This window comes from Eubalaena glacialis, chromosome 2, assembly GCF_028564815.1.
Source record: "Eubalaena glacialis isolate mEubGla1 chromosome 2, mEubGla1.1.hap2.+ XY, whole genome shotgun sequence".
Lineage (NCBI taxonomy): Eukaryota > Metazoa > Chordata > Mammalia > Artiodactyla > Balaenidae > Eubalaena > Eubalaena glacialis.
Window position 1 is genome coordinate 44,838,567 of NC_083717.1, and position 21,072 is coordinate 44,859,638.

A 21,072-nucleotide genomic window follows, 5' to 3' on the forward strand; every position below is an offset into this window, starting at 1 on the left:
TTTTCTCAGTTGGGAATGTGCCAGGGGAAGGTGGTGGGCAAGGGAAGAGGAGGAGGGCAGGGCTTCCAGGTAGAAGGAACACTGAAGAAACCATGTACCAAGGTGTGGCTTGCCTGAGGAGCTGGAAAAGCTTGAGGATGGCTATAGGAGAAAGAGGTGAGGCTGCAGAAGGAGAAAGCAGGAGCCTGGGAAAGCCTGTGAAAGGCCAGCACATGCTCTGCTAGGGTGTGCATTTTTAGCACTTGGGAGCCCCACCCAAAGCCTCACAAAGGAGAGGGGTTTATTCTTTTGGGAGACCATCATGGGGGATTTAACAATAATACAAATGCCCAGGCCCCACTCGGAGCAGCTGAATCTGAATCTCGGGAGGTAGAGCCTTGGGTATCAGCATTTTTAGCCAGCCCTCCTGGGTGACTAATGTGTAGGGACTTGTAGGTTCTAAGTTCCATCACCCTCCATCAACCGTGGGTGCACATAAGACCCAGGATGAGTCAATCAGTTTATCCTCTTGGACTTAAAGTCCAGGCAAGACAGAGAACCTAATGATTGGTTTCATTAAAGCAGTGACTGGCACATGACCCAAGCTGACCAATCAGACTCTGTCCTGAGACTGTTGCCATGAGGGAGCTTCCAGTTCTGATCTCTGATTCCTCCACAGGATGGGTCTGGGGATAGTAATTTGACGGCAAGGTGAGTATTGATGAGTGTTGCGGGTTGAAGCTGTGTTTGCAGAGTTGGCATACTGTTTATACTAAAACTGCATTGTGTCTGGTGAGCTTTTCAGGGACTGATGGCGATTTTCAGGGCTAACCATCCTCATGCCACTCTTCAGCACATGATTCTCCCTGAAGCGCCTTCTTAGCTCCTCGGAGCTACACGAGGACCTGCTCCAGCTATGGAAGCCAACAAAGTCCTTGTTTTGCTGAAACTGGTTTGATTTTGGTTCCTCTCACGTCTATGCACAGATTCTTGACCAATCAGGAAGAAGCTAAGGTCCAACACTGGTCCCATGAAGTATTTTAGCCATCCTCAGAAGTGCAGGGATGTGTTGTTGATGGCCCTTAATCCATCATCCATTTACTGACAAAATTTCTTGAGCCTACTCCCATCCCCTCCACTCCCCACCTTTGAAAAAATTTTGCCCTATACCACATTTTGAGAAACTCAGTTGCTTCACTTTACAACTCAGAGTGGGACCCAATCCTTCTTTGTAATTTTTCCCTCAAAATCCTCTTTCAAACTTCAAGGGCTACACTGGGTCTGTCCACCTCAGATTTGATGAACCAGAGCTGCTCAATCTCTGCATAACCTTTAAGGTTTTATAGACTTTGATCATATCACCTTTCTGGCTTCATCTTTCCACACTGATGTCCTTAAAGAACAAAGCAGCCCAGCTTCTCAGGAAAGCCTTCTGCCTGGGTGATTACTCACCTTTCTACGGTTTTGAGATATTTTTCTCTAGAAGAAGATCATAAAACTGCCAGGTTTGGGTAGAGCCCAGGGAGAAGACTATTTTTGGCTTAGTTTCCAATACCATTTCTGAACGCTTGGTCCTGCACAGTCTTTGGCAAACAAACATTTTGCAAAGACCCCCAAGATCCCTTGGGGGCTATAAACAGACTGGACACAGTCCGTTTTTTTTTGTAATTTGGATTGTTTTCCTAAATGTATTAACTGAGGCTTGCCCCTGCAAAAGCTTAATATGCATCTTCTTGCAAACTCATAAACTGGTCCTGCAGTTAATCACCATTTGTTTGCCATCTCTATGGATAGCCTGGAACCATTTCATCTGAAGGCCTGGAACCAGTCATTCCTCCAGATGATCTATGGACATTTAAACAAAGTCTGGGAGCACCAGTGATCCTTGGGGATCCCCACTGTTTATAATTCTTCATCTAGAAAAGTACCTGTTTATCCTCTTTTTGTTTCCTGTCTCTAAGGACAATTCCGATCCATGGAGATTTCCCCTTATATTCTGGAGGAATTTACTATTGGAAATGACCTTTGGGGTGGAACTTTGTCAGAAGGAATTTTGAACGTTTAAACATAATTCAGCCCTGGGTTTCTCCAGACCTGTTTCTACCTCCTCAAGGAATGCTAATAGATTGGTCCAGTTTCATGTTCTCTTTTCAGAAAGCGTGTTGTGCTTTGGCCAGTTAATTAGGACTTTACAAAATGCTTGCTGATACCACTTTTTTAGTATCTATTCCACCAAAGTGGTTATTAAAAGTGACCCTTCCTGGATAGGTGGGCTTCCTTTGTGGGCAGGGGGCCCAGCATGTACGCCCTTGGGTGCAGGCCAGGTGTGGAAGGAAAGTTGCATATTTTGGCCACCGGGATATGACTGCCATTTTTAATTGCCATTGCTCCCTTCTCTCCAGATGTTCCTGGAGTAGAGGGCCACAGGCTGTCCTTGACCTATTTGTTTCCATGACAATTTAGGAATCTCCCTGCTTCTCTTCTTCCAAAGCATTTTTGGGTCTCACTGTCCTTACTCTGGCATCAAGGAACCTCTTTACTGTTGATTTCGGAAAGCCTTCCAATGTGTTCCCTCTTTGGCTTATCTTGGTTTTGTTTGTTTGTTTGTTTGTTTGCTGCAGGTTTACTTTCTCTGTGTGTGCACATTACTTCCTTGGCTTATGAGCTCTGTCCCTCACCCTGAGGGGCGCTTATTCTTAGTAATTAGAACATACAGATTTTATTCCAATATTTTAATGGTTTTTTGAAACACACATTTCCCTGACATTCCAACAGCTCTCTTCAGAAACTGAAGAAATATGTCACTTTCTCTTTGAACTCTCTCAATGGATTTAAAACACATTAGCAGATTTTATTTGCTCTTGGACATGTCTTTTAATGTCTGTGATCAGGTTACTAAGATCCGCCCACCCCGCCCCCCCCCCCCCCGCCGACCTCCCCACCCCCTCCCCACTCGCACACGCAAGGCAGATTCTTTTAATTTATTTGTTTTTCTGTTTCATTCATTCAACAAGCATTCACTGAGTATTAGGCTCTGAGTGGGTTTTAGGGGTTTTCAGATGAGCAGCAGACAGTTCGCCCCCCACCCCGGGAAGCCCACGGGGGCAGGCAGATGTGGAGACAAATAATTCTAGTTCTGAGGACTCTGAGAGGGGTGATTGTGTGGTGTCTCAGGAGCCTCACATTTATTCCCCATCCCTGTTGCCGCAAATTAACTCGGGACTTTACCAGGCTGAAGAATCTTTTAGAATGGGAGGTCTTTGTCAGTAGCTTCTTTAACGAACTGGACCACTGACTGCAAAGCAAGACTTCATTAGTACCAGATCTGGTGACAACTGCGTCACCATTGGCCTCATACTGTCTGGAACACATCTGTCAAAATTCCACCTTGTGGACAAACCACATCAGACTGCCCCGTGGGGTAGCATCCCTGCTCAGGAGTCCACTTTGGAGGACCAGGTTGGCATGGGACATCAGCATGGAGTGTCCACCTCAGAACCTTCCAGAAGCACACCCCTGCTAGGTAGGCATGGGCATATTCATGGTGCTGGAAAGATATAAAAGGGATTTTTTAAAAAAAGAAAATGCTAGGAGAACAAATTTTCTGGACTTTCTGTTCCCTTCAATCTAACATCAAATTTATTTCAAGAAATTGAAACAGTAATATACACACATGTTCAAAAATCAATTTCCTGTTAAATGAAATCAGGTCACTATCCCTGGAGGCCATAACTATCAACAGTTTCATGTACATCTTTCTAGATATTTCTATATGCACATAAGCACACATAAAAATCAATCAATCAATCAACATATTTATCTATCTATCTAGCTATCATTTTACCAAAAAGTATTAGCAAGCCCTCAACTGCTTCCTCCCCAGGGGGTATTTCCTTTTTTATTCTGGCTCTCAGTGAAATAGCCCTATGAGTCCCTCCATTATGTCAGGAGCTGAGGAGTCCAAGAAGAACTGAGTTCCCCAGCCAAAGGGGATGTATGTATGGAGACATAGACTTAAATATAAAACAGTCCATGTGAAAAAAGAAGCAGACTCAAAGATACAGAGAACTAGGGGTCACCAGTGAGGAGAGGGAAGGGGGGAGAGGAAATATAGGGGTAGGGGATTAAGAAGTGCAAACTATTAAGTATAAAATAAACTACAAGGATATACTGTACAACGTGGGGGATATAGCCAATATTTTGTAATAACTATAAATGGAGTATAACTTGTAAAAATTATGAACCCCTATATTGTACACCTGTAGCATACAATATCATACATCAGCTATACTTCACTTAAAAAAGAATAAATAAAAATAAATAAATAAAATAAAATAGTCCATGTGAGGAATGCGAAATGCCTTTAAAAACTACATCCTCTTCTCTTCCTGGACTTCAATTCCCATTCAAAAACACGTCTTCTCTCTTCTCTCATCCAGAAGTCAGACAACCCACATTTACCCCAACTTACACTGCAGAAGGCAAGTAACCTGCCTGAGGTCACCCAGCTGGCTTGGTGGCAGAGTGGGGTTTGGGCAGGTCTGGGTGACTCCCAGCTGTCACACCACCTCTGATGAGCTCACTAACTCCTTCCCAGGCATGGAGATGTTTGGTCTTCTCTCTGCCTCCACTGACGCTCGTCCATCTCTGTACTCATCCTCTTACTCAGAACAGAAGGAAGGACTCCCTTTGAGGTCCCCCAGCCTCAGCCCAGGCTGGGTTGGAGCCCTCCTGATGACACGCTAACAGTTTCTGAGGTCACATTTCCATATTTTAAGCCCCTCCTTCCGTCTTTCGCACCTCTCCTTCTTGACCTCTGAGATTCTCAGTAAGCTCCTGGAGCAGCCTCATTTATTCTTTTGATACCTCTCCCCTTTCTTGCTAACTGTGATTATAAGCCAGTACATAGCTGGAGTTTATTTATGAAAGTCTTCCTCACTTTCCTCTTGAGCTCTTGTCTGAGACTCCAGTGCACACCTACTAGCTGGTCTACAGTTGCAAATTCTTCTGCCTACAAAGCCCAGTACGAAAGTGATAGTATTTGTGAATTGCTTCATTGTCGGTGTTGAGATTGAGAGTTTTTAGACACTGCAGTGGATGTGGGGAAAGAGAGAGACCTGGGATTTGGAGCAGTTCTACCTCTAGCTGTGTGGTCCCTGTCCTTTCCTACCTCTGGACCCGCAGCTTCTCAATCTGCAGAATCGTGGCCTGGCTGCCCACCACATCCCACCGCCCCCCAGGGAGGCGGTCTCCCAGCTTCACGGTCTGGTATCTCTAGGAATTCAGTGAACTAGTGTTGGCTTTGTAACTAACTGGCCTTGCCCATACCTGACTCTGAGCAGCCATCCTGGGGCCTCATCTGGAACATTTCTGGGTTCTCCCAAGCGAAATGTTGCTGAGCAAGTAGGAAATGTTATTTGAAAAGTGACACTTGTATGTTTTAGTGTCAGCATGAAATTCTTCAGCAGTCATACCCAGCATTACTACTGTATACCTGAAACCACACCTTGTAAGCGTTTAGTAACCTCTTGTTTTAAAGCAACTTCCAGGTACCCATACCGAGATGCACCAGGTTCCTGTAAGGGAGGACAGACCACCCAGTGTCTACTTCTCCCCATTCCAGTAAGTTCTTGGGAGAAGAACCAGCTTGGACCCATTTATCCACCAAATGGCAACTATTTGAATTGATCAGCGAGTCTGCGTCTCTCTCCCAACCAGCAGAAGGCCGCAGTATTTGGATTAATGAACAAGTCGGTGCCGAGCACAAATACCACAGACATTTAGCAATAGGAACAGAGAACCAAGTTATTCATCAAATTCAAAATTGTTTAGAATGGCTAATGCAAAGCTGAAATAAAGAAGATCCCTGGCTGATGGGCAGTGGGGAAGGGTGCCAATCGAGAAAGAACAAATGTGTTGCTTATGTGACATTTTCCTCTACCACCATGGTATTCTTTTTTTCGATTTGTTGGAGGCTGAGGGAATGTCTTCACTTTTACATTACAGAGGCAATATGGCATGCTGGCCAAGAACATGCAGTCTGACCAGACTGTCTAAACCTCAGTTATCTCATCTGAAAAATGGGGATATACTCTGGCTCCCTCAGAGGATTATTGTGAGGATTAAATGAGTTAACACAATAATGGAAAACTTAGAGCAGATGCCTGGCATAGAATAAGTGTTGATAAGTAGTAGCCAATGTTAGTTTTATATCATGGATAAGAACCATTGTTTTGATTGTAACAAAGTACTATGTACCTGATTCTGCTAGAGCCTTTGTATGTATGGGGACTGTGGGGAAATCTGTAGAGTTCCCCAAGGACTTTTATTTTATTTTTTAAATTTAAAAAAATTAAAAAATTATTAATACAATTTTTAAAGGTTACACTCCATTTACAATTATTACAAAATATTGGCTATATGCCCCATGTTGTACAATACATCCTTGTAGCCTATCTTACACCCAATAGTTTGTATCTCCCACTCCACCAGCTCTGTATTGCCACCCCCTCCCCACTGGTAACCACAGGTTTTTTTCTCTATACCTGTGAGTCTGCTTCTTTTTATTTTGTTATATTCACTAATTCATTGTATTTTTAAAAATTCCACATATAAGTGATATCATACAGTATTTGTCTTTCTCTGTCTGACTTATTTCACTTAGCACAATGCCCTCCAAGTCCATCCATGTTGCTGCAAATGACAAAATTCCATTCTTTGTTTATGGCTGACTAATATTCCATTGTGTGTATGTATATGTGAGTGTGTGTGTGTGTATATCTATCTATCTATCTATCTATCTATATAAATATGACATGTCTTCTCTATGCATTCATCTGTTGATGGACACTTAGGTTGCTTCCACATCTTGGCAATTTTCAGTAGTGCTGCTATGAATACTGGGGTGCACGTATCTTTTCAAATTAGTGCCCAAGGACTTTTAGATAACCTTGACTTCTGGATGGGTTCTAAGTGCATGATCAGTTATTCTCAAGTTTTGTTGATCAACCACTATAAGACAAAGTCTCCCACGTAACTGTAGGGTGGTCTCAACTATGGGATGGGTACAGCTGTCTCCATTTCAAAATGAGGAGACTGAGACTCAGGGAGATTATGTGACTTGTCCAAGGTCACCAAGAATATAAACGGCAGGGAGAGGCTCAAAACCAGGCCTTATGATGCCAAGTCCAATGTATTTCCCACCAAATCACAGCTACTTCTCATCTTCACCAGGGTTTACTTTTTCCTGTTATGCTCCATATGTATAATGATGGGTCATTCATTAGAGATGTGAGCATGTTTAGAGATACACTGTTTTCCATAAACAAACAAAAATATTAAAATGTTTTAAGGAAAGAAAAATTTTCCTGAACCATCTCCCCTACCCCCCTAAAAACTTATGAAGTTGAAATACTTATAGAATTCTTCTTCTTTCTTTTGGATGTTAAATGGTATCTTTAGGTCAAGGTTTCATAGAGTGCTTACCTGACTTAATAGCCTCTGAGTGACAGGTAAATATTACACAACAAGATGTTTAGGTAAATCTATCTACAGTATCAATTCATTGCAGTCCGTTCAGACCTCAAGCTATTCAGAGCATGTCTTAAATTCAAAGCCAGATGGGCTTCCACCCCTAGAGATTGGTCATTGACCCAGAAAGGGAGGACTTGGGTACCATCTTGGTTTGGGTGCCGTTTTGGCTTGGGTTTGCTTTGCCCTCATTGACTCTTGGCCCAGGTGTGTGTATATGGGGAGGTGTATGCTCCCTAGCAATGAACCCCTGAAGTCAGTAGACTCTGCCAGTAGCATCCATTTGCTCATGAAGAAATCAGATGCTTGGAGTTTAGGGATCTCCTTTCTCAAAATGCTCTTAGCAGAGAAAAATAAAAGCAATGTAAAACCCTCACAGCACTGAAGAGGGTGGCATCTAGCTTTTCCTTACCATATGATCTTGAGATACCCAAGGATACAAAACCAAGTATGCCTCAGGCGAGTAAGGGAAGCACTTTGAAATCAGTATTCTGAAATTTGAATTTCAAACTATTTTAGCTGCACTGACTGATGTAAAACAACACAAATTAAACTCCCACGAATCCCTCGTTCTGGGGCAGAATGACCTACCAACCTTAAGAGTGAGGGGTTATTAGCAGGTCTGGACCTGTGAGGGGAAGCCCTCATGAACCTTGTCACGTCTACAGGTGAGCCTGCACTCAAAGCTCTCTCTCTCTCTATTTTTTATTTTGGCCATACCACACAGCTTGCGGGATCTCAGTTCCCCGACCAGGGACTGAACCCAGACCATGGCAGTGAAAGCCCCGAATCCTAACCACAAGACCACCAGGCAACACCCATAAGCTCTACATTTCTTTTTGCTTGCATAAATGGAAGCCCATCTGAGAAAGCGCAATTGTATTAAAAATCTATTTATTATTTATATTCTACCTCTTTCCATAAAGGATGTTAAATTAAATGTAAATGAAAGTTATATACCAAAACTTCCAAACAAACATTAATTCTTATTCTTTCCAATTAATTCTTATCCATTTCAAGGTACCAATTGTTTTGAAGAAAGCTGGTAGTTTTTATGATTCTGTGAATGAAATATGCATTTCCACGTGCTCTTCTGTTATGAATCTGTCACATGCACGCTTGGCAAGTGGAGCACAAGGTGCTGGATGGGGAGCCGGGGTTCAACTACAGACCACGAGAGAGACTGAAATAGGGAAGTTCATTACTCACAGGTCCTGGAGGAAGTACCTGGTGCACTTCTAGGGGCCACATGGGGAAGTCAAGGCCCAGTGCAAACAGAAAACAGGACCCGGGGCACATGTCTTGATTAGGGTCTGTGGGTAGAGTGCTTTGGGGTTCCTGAGCTAAGGCCAGATAGGTCAATTCAAACCAAAAGAGTGGGCTTTCGGTGAGCCTGATGGGGGTCTTAGCTGAGGGGTGCACAAGGGGCAGGCCCTGGGGAGGAGGGGAGACTGTGGATCGCGAGGGCTGGCTGCTATCTAGCGCATGCACTTGCATGAGGGAGCTGGTGTCAATTCAAGGTCCCCACAGGCCACTTGGCCAAACAAAATGGGTGCAGAGGCAGCAGTACCATGGGGTAGCTTAGCTGCACCCTCAGCAGTCCAAGGGACTTGTCCTTGTAAGAGTCATCTATTCTATTTTATTCTATTCTATTCTGGGGCTGAAAATGCACACTGGCAGCAAATTTCCAAGTCACTGCGTTGGCCCAGCAGGTGTTTCCTGAGCTAGCCTCTTTGACAGCCAGGTAAATGCATCCCTGCAAGGGGGGACCAGGAAGGTCTGGTAGTCTCACAAGTGGATTGGACTTTGATGAAGAGGATAAAACTGTGAAAGCACCTTGAACAACTAGATATCATGGATTTTAAATAGCAAACCTGGAGGAAAATACACACTGTGGTCCAGATCAACTGGGAAATGTATTAAAAAGTCTGTCAGGAGAGTGAATTCTCAGGTGGAGTGTCCGCGTTGTGACCGACAAGGCTTATACCATGACGGATGTTTAGGAAGCCACTGTGGGTCAGTCTTTGTATGTTCCTATGTTTCCTTCCACCTGGTCTCGTTTAAAGAAGTCATCAAGGAGAAAACTCCTAAAGAGGATGAAAAATTGTTTGCATCCACCTTCAAGAAGAATAAGTGTGCTAAGAAGAAGTAATGGGCGATTTCTCAAAAAACTAAAAATACAACTACCATATGACCCAGCAATTCCACTCCTGGGCATATACTTGAAAAAAAACAAAAACACTGATTCTAAAAGATACATGCATCCCCATGTTCATAGCAGCATTATTTACAATTTACAACTGCCAAGATATGGAAGCAACCATAGATGTGATATATATACACGTTGGAATACTACTCAGTCATAAAAAGAATGGAATTTTGCCATTTGCAGCAACATGGATGGACTTGGAGGGCATTATGCTAAGTGAAATAAGTCAGACAGCAAAGAACAAATACTGTATGTTATCACCTATATGTGGAATCTAAAAAACACAACAAACTAGTGAATATAACACAAAAGAAGCAGACTCCCAGATATAGAGAACAAACTAGTGGTTACCAGAGGGGAGAGGGAAGTGGGGAGGGGCAATACAGGCATAGGGGATTAAGACATGTCAACTATTATGTATAAAATAAGCTACAAGGATATACTGTGCAACATGGGGAATATAGCCAATATTTTATAGTAACTATAAATGAAGTAAAACCTTTAAAAATTGTGAATCACTATATTGTACACCTGTACCTTATATAATGTTGTATATCAACTACACTTCAATAAAAACAAGAATAAGTAATGGTACCGAGCCTCTTGCTGAGGACTGAGAGAGAATATCTCTGTTCACAAGGGCAGATGTAGAGTGGGTAACATCAGGAACCAGGACAGATTGTTGTTGTCAGCCAGGGCAAGCTGCTGCAGAGACCTTGAGCTCTGAGCGTCTCCAAAGACAAAAAAATAAAACAGAAGTGGAAACCACATCGGATGGTAACTACTAAATGATACCCTAGTGAGATATCAATCAACAAGCTCTAGGGCACTGGTACTCATATCCACTCATCTCTGTTATGCCCTGTGGAGGACACAGAATCTGTAAGAATTGGTCTTGTTTTACCAGATTGTTGACAGAATCTTTTGTTTTCAAGTTTCTGCCAGATTTTCAGACTCTGGCAAACCCAGGGTCCTGATTCCTGAAAGTTCTCCATCTTGGAATGTTGCTTTAAACAAACAGTTGAAAAATGAGAAGTAAACTCAACCGGCAATTTTGTCATTATTTTCCACAAAAACAGTGCCTGCTACACTTTAATTTTTTACAGTAGTAATCTGGATATAATAATTTTGTAAGGTACACAATGCACATTTATGTTTGTCAAGTAGCAGTGACTTTAAATCTTTCAAATGGGGCTATAAAAGATACTTGCATTTAGCATTTTTTCCAATTTCTGCCCAAATCTCAAAATTTCTTCTTCCTCTTGCCCATAGATTATGAAGTTTCACACCTCAGTGGGTATTCTTGCCTCCTGACCCAGAGGCTCTAGTGTGATACAGCATTTTCTACTCATAGGTCAGACCTGGCTAAGAAACTGACATCGTTTTAAAAGATGTTCCTTTGTCACCAAGGAAACTGACTTCTGCCTGACCTTGTCTGCACACTTGGGCGAGACAGTTCTTCATTTTTTCCATTGCCCTGTTCATTGCTCTTCAGAGCTCTGTTGCTAAGGGAAGGGACGCTGAAATTGTGGTGTCGTTCAGTCAAAATAAGAAAAAGAGAAGCCTGTCATCTGAATGGGGCTGGATACCACAGGTGAGAAAGCCAGGGTTTCCTTCGAGTTAAGTCTATGTTATGTTTGTTGAATGAATAAACAATGAATGTTGTTTGAAAAGCAAAGCCATTCTCCAGAGAGCCACAGGAACACTGCAGACACGTAAACGTGGTTTGAACTTACACTTGGGAGGTTATAAGTCAAGTTCTAGAACAGTGATCTTTAAGTAGGAGTGCCGTCTTTTTTTTTTTTAAAGGAATTCCTTTATTTTTATTATTTATTTATTTTTGGCTGTGTTGGGTCTTCGTTTCTGTGCAAGGGCTTTCTCTAGTTGCGGCAAGCGGGGGCCACTCTTCATTGCGGTGCGCGGGCCTCTCACTATCGCGGCCTCTCTTGTTGCGGAGCACAAGCTCCAGACGCGCAGGCTCAGTAGCTGCGGCTCACGGGCCTAGCTGCTCCGCGGCACGTGGGATCTTCCCAGACCAGGGCTCGAACCCGTGTCCCCTGCATTGGCAGGCAGATTCTCAACCACTGCGCCACCAGGGAAGCCCAGGAGTGCCTTCTTATTTCACAGAAATAACAGATTCCAATAAGCCTGAACTTTATGATCAGTTTCATTTGGGTATATCCTGTCTCTTTTTCTGGATGGCAGGCTTCTGGAGAGATAGGTGAACATATCTCCTAAGGCATGCCCTATTTGGGGACCATACTTGGTAAAGCCAAGTGCTTGAGTTTAATTCATTTGGTAGCAAGGCTGTAGGGAAAAAAGCACTTTAAACTCACAGAACCTTGGCTATTCCTCTTCACCTCTCTGGGCATCAGTTTCCTCTTCTGAGAAGTGGAAATGCCAGCACCTCTTCCTGTCTGTTTCCTAGAAGCAGCGAGCATCACAGTGAGAGTGACTTGAAAAACTCCCTGTCCCAGTGTTAGGAATGCTCAGTACCTATTCATTTTATTTTGCGTCTCCTCATCTAAGAATTCCTGTATTGGGCTCCCACAGGGCGGTTGAAGAGACAAGTCAAGGGTCATATTAACCAGGACCTTTTCATCCTCCATTCTGTATTATTACACCCACTGGGGAGGGAGCGAGTCACGCCTTGGAGAGGCTTGTAAGGAAAGAAAGCAGACAGAGGTTTCTTAGCAAAGGTCAGAGAAGCCCTCTTTGAATAAGATGCCAGGTTACTGCAAGACCCTCTTTGTCATAAATCTAGTTATTAAATAAACCCCTGCAAACGGCGAGGCAGTTTGAGATAGCGTGGGGAGTAAGCAGATAAGCCACCCACCACTCCATATGTCTATTCAGAGCACAAGCACCTGTCACCTGGGAGGGAAATGATGGGAGCAGGGCTATTGAAAAAAAGGAGGCTGGGACCTCCCTCACCACCACCACAGCTCAGAGGATCTTAAGGGGGCAAGGGTCCTCCCCACAAGGAGAACACCACACTGCTGTACAAGGAAGCAGACTACACTTCAGAACAGGGAGGGTCCAGCTCAGTGCTAACATCATCTGGCCTGGAAGGTGGCAGCAAAAACCAGGCACCAAGGACTGGGAGCCCCACCCACAGTCTTTGTCCGCTCCGCTTGCTGTCCAGCAAAGTCTGCCCCAGTTGCTAACTGGAGATCATGTCCCTCTCATAAAGGAGGCCTGCTTGTCACTCACTGTGGTAGTGGAACAGCAGGAAGCCTCTTCTTGGCGTAAAAAAATGCCATTTTGGTATATTATACCTTTCCTGTACAGATCTGCAACAGACTCTTTCCCAATTCTCTCCTTCAGCTGCCCTTTAGAGCACAGCCAATCTCTTTTCTAGGGGTTATGGCTCAAGGTTCGCCTGAAAAATCACTCATCTGTGATACACCGGAGAAGACCACGGTCCGTGCCTAGGTTTTTCCGATTTCTGGGATAGATGCCCAGAGAACAGGCACAGACTTACAGGCAGGCAACATTTTACGTTATGTTCTTGCTAGAGGACCCTCAAGCCAGAAGGAGAAGGTGACGATCTCCTCGAGGTGACAGCCTGCCACTCAGTACGACCTGCAATTCTGGCCCTTGAGCTCGGCGTGCGGAGCTGGGGGCGTCGCTGAGCTCCCGCTCAGCCGGACTGTAAATACACCTAGAAATACTCATCCCAGGACCCGCCTGCTGGTTCCTGCCTCCACGCCTCGCGCCGGAATCTCCTACTTTGAGAACGCCCAACTTCTCGGCCTAAAAGAAACGCGCAGAGTACCATTTCCGCTAGATGGCGCGATTTCCCCTAATCCGATAGCAAGACATCCGATTTATAAAATAAATACAATCCAACGCCTTCCGAAACCACACCACATAATAGCAGCTCGCAGGCTCCCATTAAAAAAAGCAATTTGGGGGAACTGACTCTACCTCCGAGCAAATCTTATGCAATTACATTAAGAGAGTGCAATCAAGAATTGCATCCGAGAGTCCCCCCACATCGGCCCTCCCCCTAAATACACCTGTTCCCCTGCCTCACTCGTTCCCTGGGATGAGCCACGGCTCGAGCCACGCGCGCAGCCGTCGCTGTGCCCCGCCCGCCGGGCCCACCTGCCCACTTAGGAACGTCAGGGCCACTCGGGGATCCTATCTCTTAAACACTCATCCCAAGTCTCTCACCTTCCTGCGCACCTGCCCTCCCAGGCAAAGGACCGCTCGGACCCGAGCTCAGACGGTGCGCCGCGTCGACGCCCCCCGGGGCAGGCGCTCCAGCCGCAGCTCTGCAGCTGGCTAGGCAGCCGGGCGCCGAGCAGGAGGAGGGGGCCGGGCGACTCGTGCCAATGGGGGTTCACGGCTGGACAGCCGGGTGGCCCGCTCAGTCCCAGGCTCCGCGGGCCGATTGCAACGGCCGCGCGGGAGAAAGGGAGCTCCCAGCACGCGCACAGTGGTACAGACGTTCGCCGAGTCTGCCCAACCACGCGCGCTGCCGGCTGCCCGGGGAGAGCATTTTAGGAAAAAAGAGCAAATACCAAACCACAAAAACTTTACTGCTGCCAAGAGCTAAAGGGATCGAGGCGCAGCAAAGCTCCAAATCTGGGCAAGATGGGAGCAAGATGAGACGCAGGGTTGGGGAGGACCACAGCGGTGTCGTGCCCCGAGCAAGTGGCGGCGGCGTCTCTTGTCAAAAGCCGGGTCCGTCCCGCTCCCGGCCCGCGCTTACCTTGGCGGCTGCATGAGCCCCTGCAGCCCGCGGGGGGTGGCGCTGGCGGGGCTGCGGGCGAAGAGGGGGTGCCGGGGCGCCGCTCGTCGGCCCCGGGGCAAGGTGGGAGGGGTTCGGCAGGCGATGGTCCCCGCCGCCCGGGCCGGCTCAGCAGCGGCCCGGGGCGCGCCGCCTGCTCCCGGGCTGCATGCCTGCGAGCGCCTGGAGGAGCCGGCCCGTGAGCGAATGGCTAGTGCTTCCCCAGCCTAGCGGCTCGGGCGGCGCAGCCCGCGCTCGGGAGACAACTGCAGAGTCGGGCTGTTCGGGCTAGCCCCCTCCCTCGCCCGGCCCCAGCCGGCAGCCGCGGAGCGCGGCGTCGAGAGGTTCGTTTGCGCGCGGAGGGGAAGGGGCGGGCCGGCCGCCCGGGGCGCAGGCTGGGGGCGAGGCGGGCGGGGCAGGCGGGGAGGGGGCGGGATAGGAGGTGGGGGTGCGGGCTCGGATTGCCCCGCCCGCCGCGGCCGCACCTTCACGCATCAGCACCAGTAGAGGGGTGCGGCGGTGGGGTACGCACGCTGCAAAGTCGAGACTTCCCTAAAAGCCCGGGTTAGGGGGGCGCGGGCGCCAAGTGCGGCGACCCGCGAGGCGCCTCCAACTTTCCTAATCTCCCGCTGGGATGTCCTGGAGAGTACGTTTCCATCATTTCCATGATGGTCCAAGGGTGGGCGGGCGCGGGGTGTTACTCTGAGGTTTCTGGAATAGACAGTCACATCCACGAGAAACGCTGCTGCTCTCTGCAGCGATGCACCTTTGTTGTACTGAGATGTTTGTTTAAGAATCTTCTTTTAAAAAATTAACACAAATGTATTAAATGTGTAATACGCGAATACGTTCTTGTGTACAATTTTACAAAGCTCAGGCATATCTAGAGTAAAAAGAAGACCATATCACATCCCCTCTCCATGACTGCGGCTCCCTAGAAGTAACCTCGGGTCAGGGTGTGCTCCGCTGCGGGTCTTTCCGGTACTTGCTCTGCGATTTTACATGCACACGCACGGATTGCGAGTGGATTTTCACGGGCTTTTCAAAAGAATGTTTCACCATGCAGCGCATGCACACACTGGCGAGAACACGGCCACTTCGGCCGCGGTAAATTCCCCAGAGGCTTCCGGAGTCCAGGGAAAGATCCTTGCAGTGAAACAGCAAAGAGCCACCCAATCGCCCTGTGCAAATCTGAAACTCTAGCCGGGGCGTGAAGTCAGCCTGAACACACAGCTCACGCCTAAATTAGCATTGCACGGTTAGAGAAATTTGCTAGTGCATTTCAAGCAGGGTTATGGCCTTCGCGTTCTTACAGAAATCAAGCTGTCTTGGATTTTGATACGATGAGAACTCTCTGGATTTGCAAAATAAAAAGGTATCATCTACATTAAAACACGATCGTTATTTATGCTTGTGGTCTTGAGGGGTGTGGTTTTAACTCAATATTCTGTGTTTTATTGGCATTGAGGTAATCTATAGCTGGGATATAAATAAAATCCAGGTGATTTAGCAGGAAGAGATTGGGTATTGGGATCGTTGGTTTCTATAATTAGCTCTGACCTTGGGCAAGAGTTTTAGCTCTGTTGGGCCTCAGTTTCCTCATCTATAAATAGAGGAGTTGTACTGGATGTTGGGGGTGGAGAGAGAGAGAGAGAGGGAGAGGGAGAGAGATCCAGCCCTAATAGTTGGTGAACAACAGATTTCTTCCTTTATCCATCTTTCAACTCAGCTCTAACCTCTCCTCCTTAGGGAATGGCTCTCCCAGCACTGCATGCTTTCCTTCCTAACACTGATCTCACTTTGCAGTTATGCACTGGTTAGCATGACCCTTACCTAGTTGGGCCTCTCCCATCAGACTCTATGTGCCTTGAGGGCAGTAACCAGGACTGCCTGGGGTCATCATTACATCCCTAGCACTTATTTTAGTGCCTGGCATGTAATAGGCACCCTACAAGAATCTCTGAATGACTATCACCCAGATAGTAGATTTCTTACTGCTCTTCCAAATCCCTTGGCATTTTTAAAAGATCTGTAAGTGGAAACATTTTAAAATGAAACCTTTGGAAAGTACCCAGCAGGGTTTTTCCATCTTGGGGGGGACAAACAGTCCACTGTCTAGATGAGGATAGACGATTCTTAGCTTAACCACAGGCTGTGGAGACAGCCAGCAGCTATTTACCTTGATGAGCATCAGCTCCCATGGAGAAGACAACGAATATTAATGTTACTCATTAAGTGCTTGATTAAGTTGGAACCAGGCATAGGCAGTTGCAATGCACACACGAGCACTCAGAGTTAAATGAGGCCGTGGGGTGTGTTTAGGTTGCAAATTAACAAATGTACATGCTCTGAACCAGCAATCTAGAAACATTCCTAATATCAAGCTCCAGGGAATGCTTGCCTTTCTTTACTGCAAAGGGTTTGAATTCCTTAAAAAGTTGCACAAGAAGTGGGCTAACCTGGGTTCAAGAGTTAAAAAAAAAGATTAAGGCCATTATGAAATAAGGGGTGGGGGGGGGAATGAATGTCTAATGCAGCATAAGACTAATATCTCTTAGTCTCTCTCCTGTCCCATGCAGAATTGCCAAGGGAGAGGTTAAAATCTGGCTTCACATTTAAAGAGGAAAACAGGAGTGCTAGGGTGTCCACCATTTCTCGGCCACTCTTTTCTTTTCTCTTGTTTGGAAGGGGTAGGTACAGTCCCAGATGCCCCTCCAAGCCCCTTGCGGAAGCCTTTGGTTTCCGCGGAGAGCTTTAGTCTTCCAGGAAGGGTGCTGTGTCAGTGAGGCTGATGGGGCTCCAGCTGGTGGGAGGAGGTGCCACCCCAGTGCAGGGAGCGCCTGTGCTACTGGGGTGTGGAGCAATGTGCTGTCTGTTTCCAACGAGAGATGGCACCTGCTGGCGAGAGGGCACCCTCAGAAAGTGGATTCCTGGTGAAATTGATTAAGGATTTCTTCCCAGCTGGCAAAACAACGTGAAGTGATTGGCATGACTCTCCACTGAGGGCTGGCACCAGGAGCTGTCCCTTTGGATTTGGTATCACCCCATTATGTTTTTCTGGGTAAATTCAGGTTCAAAAGTAAAAGTGCAGCTTAAAGGAGAAGCAGGTCAGGAGCTGTCGTAGGAGCCTGTTAAAGAGAGAGGGGCTGACTGTCACATCCTCGGCTTCAGTCAGATGCAGCGAGGCAGTGGGTGCTGAGGACTTACTTGTTTTGCATAGACGAGAAGACGTTGTGCTAACTGGATGCATCCCAGAGGCATCACCTGCTCTAATAAATCCAGTGTGTTTTGTGTAAAGCAACTATTCTATGGCTGGCACTGTGCTTGACCCTGCAGTAGGCATTTGCTTGAGGAACACAGCCTCTGTCTGTAAGACACTTGCAGTCCAGTGGAAGAAAGAAAAGAAGAGCAAAGAGGTCTCAGTAGTTGGGGTTTGGAGGGTGCCTGAGCAGCTCCATTTTTCATCTCATCAGCCCCTCTCCTCATCTATTGTAATTGTAGTGAAACATGGTGCTTGTGCAAATGCAGCTTTTTTTTTTTTGTCCTGACTTTTCTTTTTAATTTTTGAATTTTATTTATTTTTTTATACAGCAGGTTCTTATTAGTCATCAATTTTATACACATCAGTGTATACATGTCAATCCCAATCGCCCAATTCATCACACCACCATCCCCCCACCCCCGCGGCTTTCCCCCCTTGGTGTCCGTACGTTTGTTCTCTACATCTGTTTCTGAACTTCTGCCCTGCAAACTGGTTCATCTGTACCATTTTTCTAGGTTCCACATATATGCGTTAATATATGATATTTGTTTTTCTCTTTCTGACTTACTTTACTCTGTATGACAGTCTCTAGATCCATCCACGTCTCAACAAATGACCCAATTTCGTTCCTTTTTATGGCTGAGTAATATTCCATTGTATATACGTACCACATCTTCTTTATCCATCTGTCTGTCGATGGGCATTTAGGTTGCTTCCATGACCTGGCTATTGTAAATAGTGCTGCAATGAACATTGGGGTGCATGTGTCTTTTTGAATTATGGTTTTCTCTGGGTATATGCCCAGTAGTGGGATTGCTGGATCATATGGTAATTCTGTTTTTAGTTTTTTAAGGAACCTCCGTACTGTTCTCCATAGTGGCTGTATCAGTTTACATTCCCACCAACAGTGCAAGAGGGTTCCCTTTTCTCCACACCCTCTCCAGCATTTGTTGTTTGTAGATTTTCTGATGATGCCCATTCTAACTGGTGTGAGGTGATACCTCATTGTAGTTTTGATTTGCATTTCTCTAATAATTAGTGATGTTGAGCAGCGTTTCATGTGCTTCTTGGCCATCTGCATGTCTTCTTTGGAGAAATTCCTGTTTAGGTCTTCTGCCCATTTTTGGATTGGGTTGTTTGTTTTTTTAATATTGAGCTGCATGAGCTGTTTATATATTTTGGAGATTAATCCTTTGTCTGTTGATTCGTTTGCAAATATTTTCTCCCATTCTGACGGTTGTCTTTTCGTCTTGTTTATGGTTTCCTTTGCTGTGCAAAAGCTTTTAAGTTTCATTAAGTCCCATTTGTTTATTTTTGTTTTTATTTCCATTACTCTAGGAGGTGGATCAAAAAAGATCTTGCTGTGATTTATGTCAAAGAGTGCTCTTCCTATGTTTTCCTCTAGGAGTTTTACAGTGTCTGGTCTTATATTTAGGTCTGTAATCCATTTTGAGTTTATTTTTGTGTATGGTGTTAGGGAGTGTTGCAATTTCATTCTTTTACATATAGCTGTCCAGTTTTCCCAGGACCACTTATTGAAGAGACTGTCTTTTCTCCATTGTATATCCTTGCCTCCTTTGTTGTAGATTAGTTGACCATAGGTGCATGGGTTTACCTCTGGGCTTTCTATCTTGTTCCATTGATCTATGTTTCTGTTTTTGTGCCAGGACCATATTGTCTTGATTACTGTAGCTTTGTAGTGTAGTCTGAAGTCAGGGAGTCTGATTCCTCCAGCAACGTTTTTTTACTTCAAGACTGCTTTGGCTATTCGGGGTCTTTTGTGTTTCCATACAAATTGTAAAATTTCTTGTTCTAGTTCCGTAAAAAATGCCATTGGTAATTTGATAGGGATTGCATTGAATCTGTAGATTGCTTTGGGTAGTATAGTCATTTTCACAATGTTGATTCTTCCAATCCAAGAACATGGTATATCTCTCCATCTATTTGTATCATCTTTAATTTCTTTCATCAGTGTCTTATAGTTTTCTGCATACAGGTCTTTTGTCTTCCTAGATAGGTTTATTCCTACGTATTTTATTCTTTTTGTTGCAATGGTAAGTGGGAGTGTTTCCTTAAATTCTCTTTCAGATTTTTCATCATTAATGTATGATGTATGATGCAAGAGATTTCTGTGCATTAATTTTGTATCCTGCAACTTTACCAAATTCATTGATTAGCTCTAGTAGTTTTCTGGTGGCATCTTTAGGATTCTCTATGTATAGTATCATGTCATCTGCAAACAGTGACAGTTTTACTTCTTCTTTTCCAATTTGTAGTCCTTTTATTTCTTTTTCTTCTCTGATTGCTGTGGCTAGGACTTCCAAAACTATGTTGAATAATAGTGGTGAGAGTGGACATCCTTGTCTTGTTCCTGATCTTAGAGGAAATGCTTTCAGTGTTTCACCATTGAGAATGACGTTTGCTGTGTGTTTGTTGTATATGGCCTTTATTATGTTGAGGTAGTTTCCCTCTATGCCCACTTTCTGGAGAGTTTTTATCATAAATGGGTGTTGAATTTTGTCAAAAGCTTTTTCTGCATCTACTGAGATGATCATATGGGTTTTATTCTTCAATTTGTTAATATGGTGTATCACATTGATTGATTTGCGTATATTGAAGAATCCTTGCATCCCTGGGATAAATCCCACTTGATCATGGTTTATGATCCTTTTAAGGTGTTGTTGGATTCTGTTTACTAGTATTTTGTTGAGGATCTTTGCATCTATATTCATCAGTGATGTTGGTCTGTAATTTTCCTTTTTTTAAGTATCTTTGTCTGGTTTTGGTATCAGGATGATGGTGGTCTCATAGAATGAGTTTGGGAGTGTTCCTTTCTCTGCAATTTTTTGGAAGAGTTTGAGAAGGATGGGTGTTAGCTCTTCTCTAAATGTTTGATAGAATTCACCTGTGAAGCCATCTGGTCCTGGACTTTTGTTTGTTCGAGCAAATGCAGCTTTAAGGCCAGTCTCTGGCCTTCCCTTCCAATCAGACTGCTGCTCAGAAGCCCCTACAGACTCTTTGGAGTTGACACTGCAAGGTAGAGGGGCAGAAGAGACAGAAGGAAAGTGCTCAATGTCACGGGATTTAGAAGGCAGGTTCATTACCAGCTGGAAAGATTGGGAAAGTCTTTAGAGAAGTGTTGCTTCAGATGATCTCTGATGGATGGACTTGATTTTAGTGTATGGATGATAGAGAAGGAGGGAGAGTATTCCAGGCAGGGGCATGCCATGAAAAAAGGCCTGGAGATAGCAAAAGGTGGGCAAGTTCATTAAAGAGTGGTTAAATCTAGTTGGAATTCATGTGCTGGAACAGAGATGTCATGGAGACAGCAGGTTAGGGTGATAACGTGGGAAA

The 21,072-nt window shown here is 45.2% G+C and overlaps 1 protein-coding gene across 1 annotated transcript in view; it reads right to left on the reverse strand.

Moving 5' to 3' along the window:
* The window catches only part of RGMA (repulsive guidance molecule BMP co-receptor a), a 44,245-nt gene extending 29,752 nt beyond the window's left edge, over nucleotides 1-14,493 (reverse strand). Inside the window, exon 1 of the mRNA XM_061181796.1 lies at nucleotides 14,439-14,493. Coding sequence (XP_061037779.1) covers nucleotides 14,439-14,452 — 14 coding nt within the window. The 5' untranslated portion in view covers nucleotides 14,453-14,493. The remainder of the gene's footprint in view (nucleotides 1-14,438) is intronic.
* Between the last annotated feature and the right edge of the window lie 6,579 nt (nucleotides 14,494-21,072).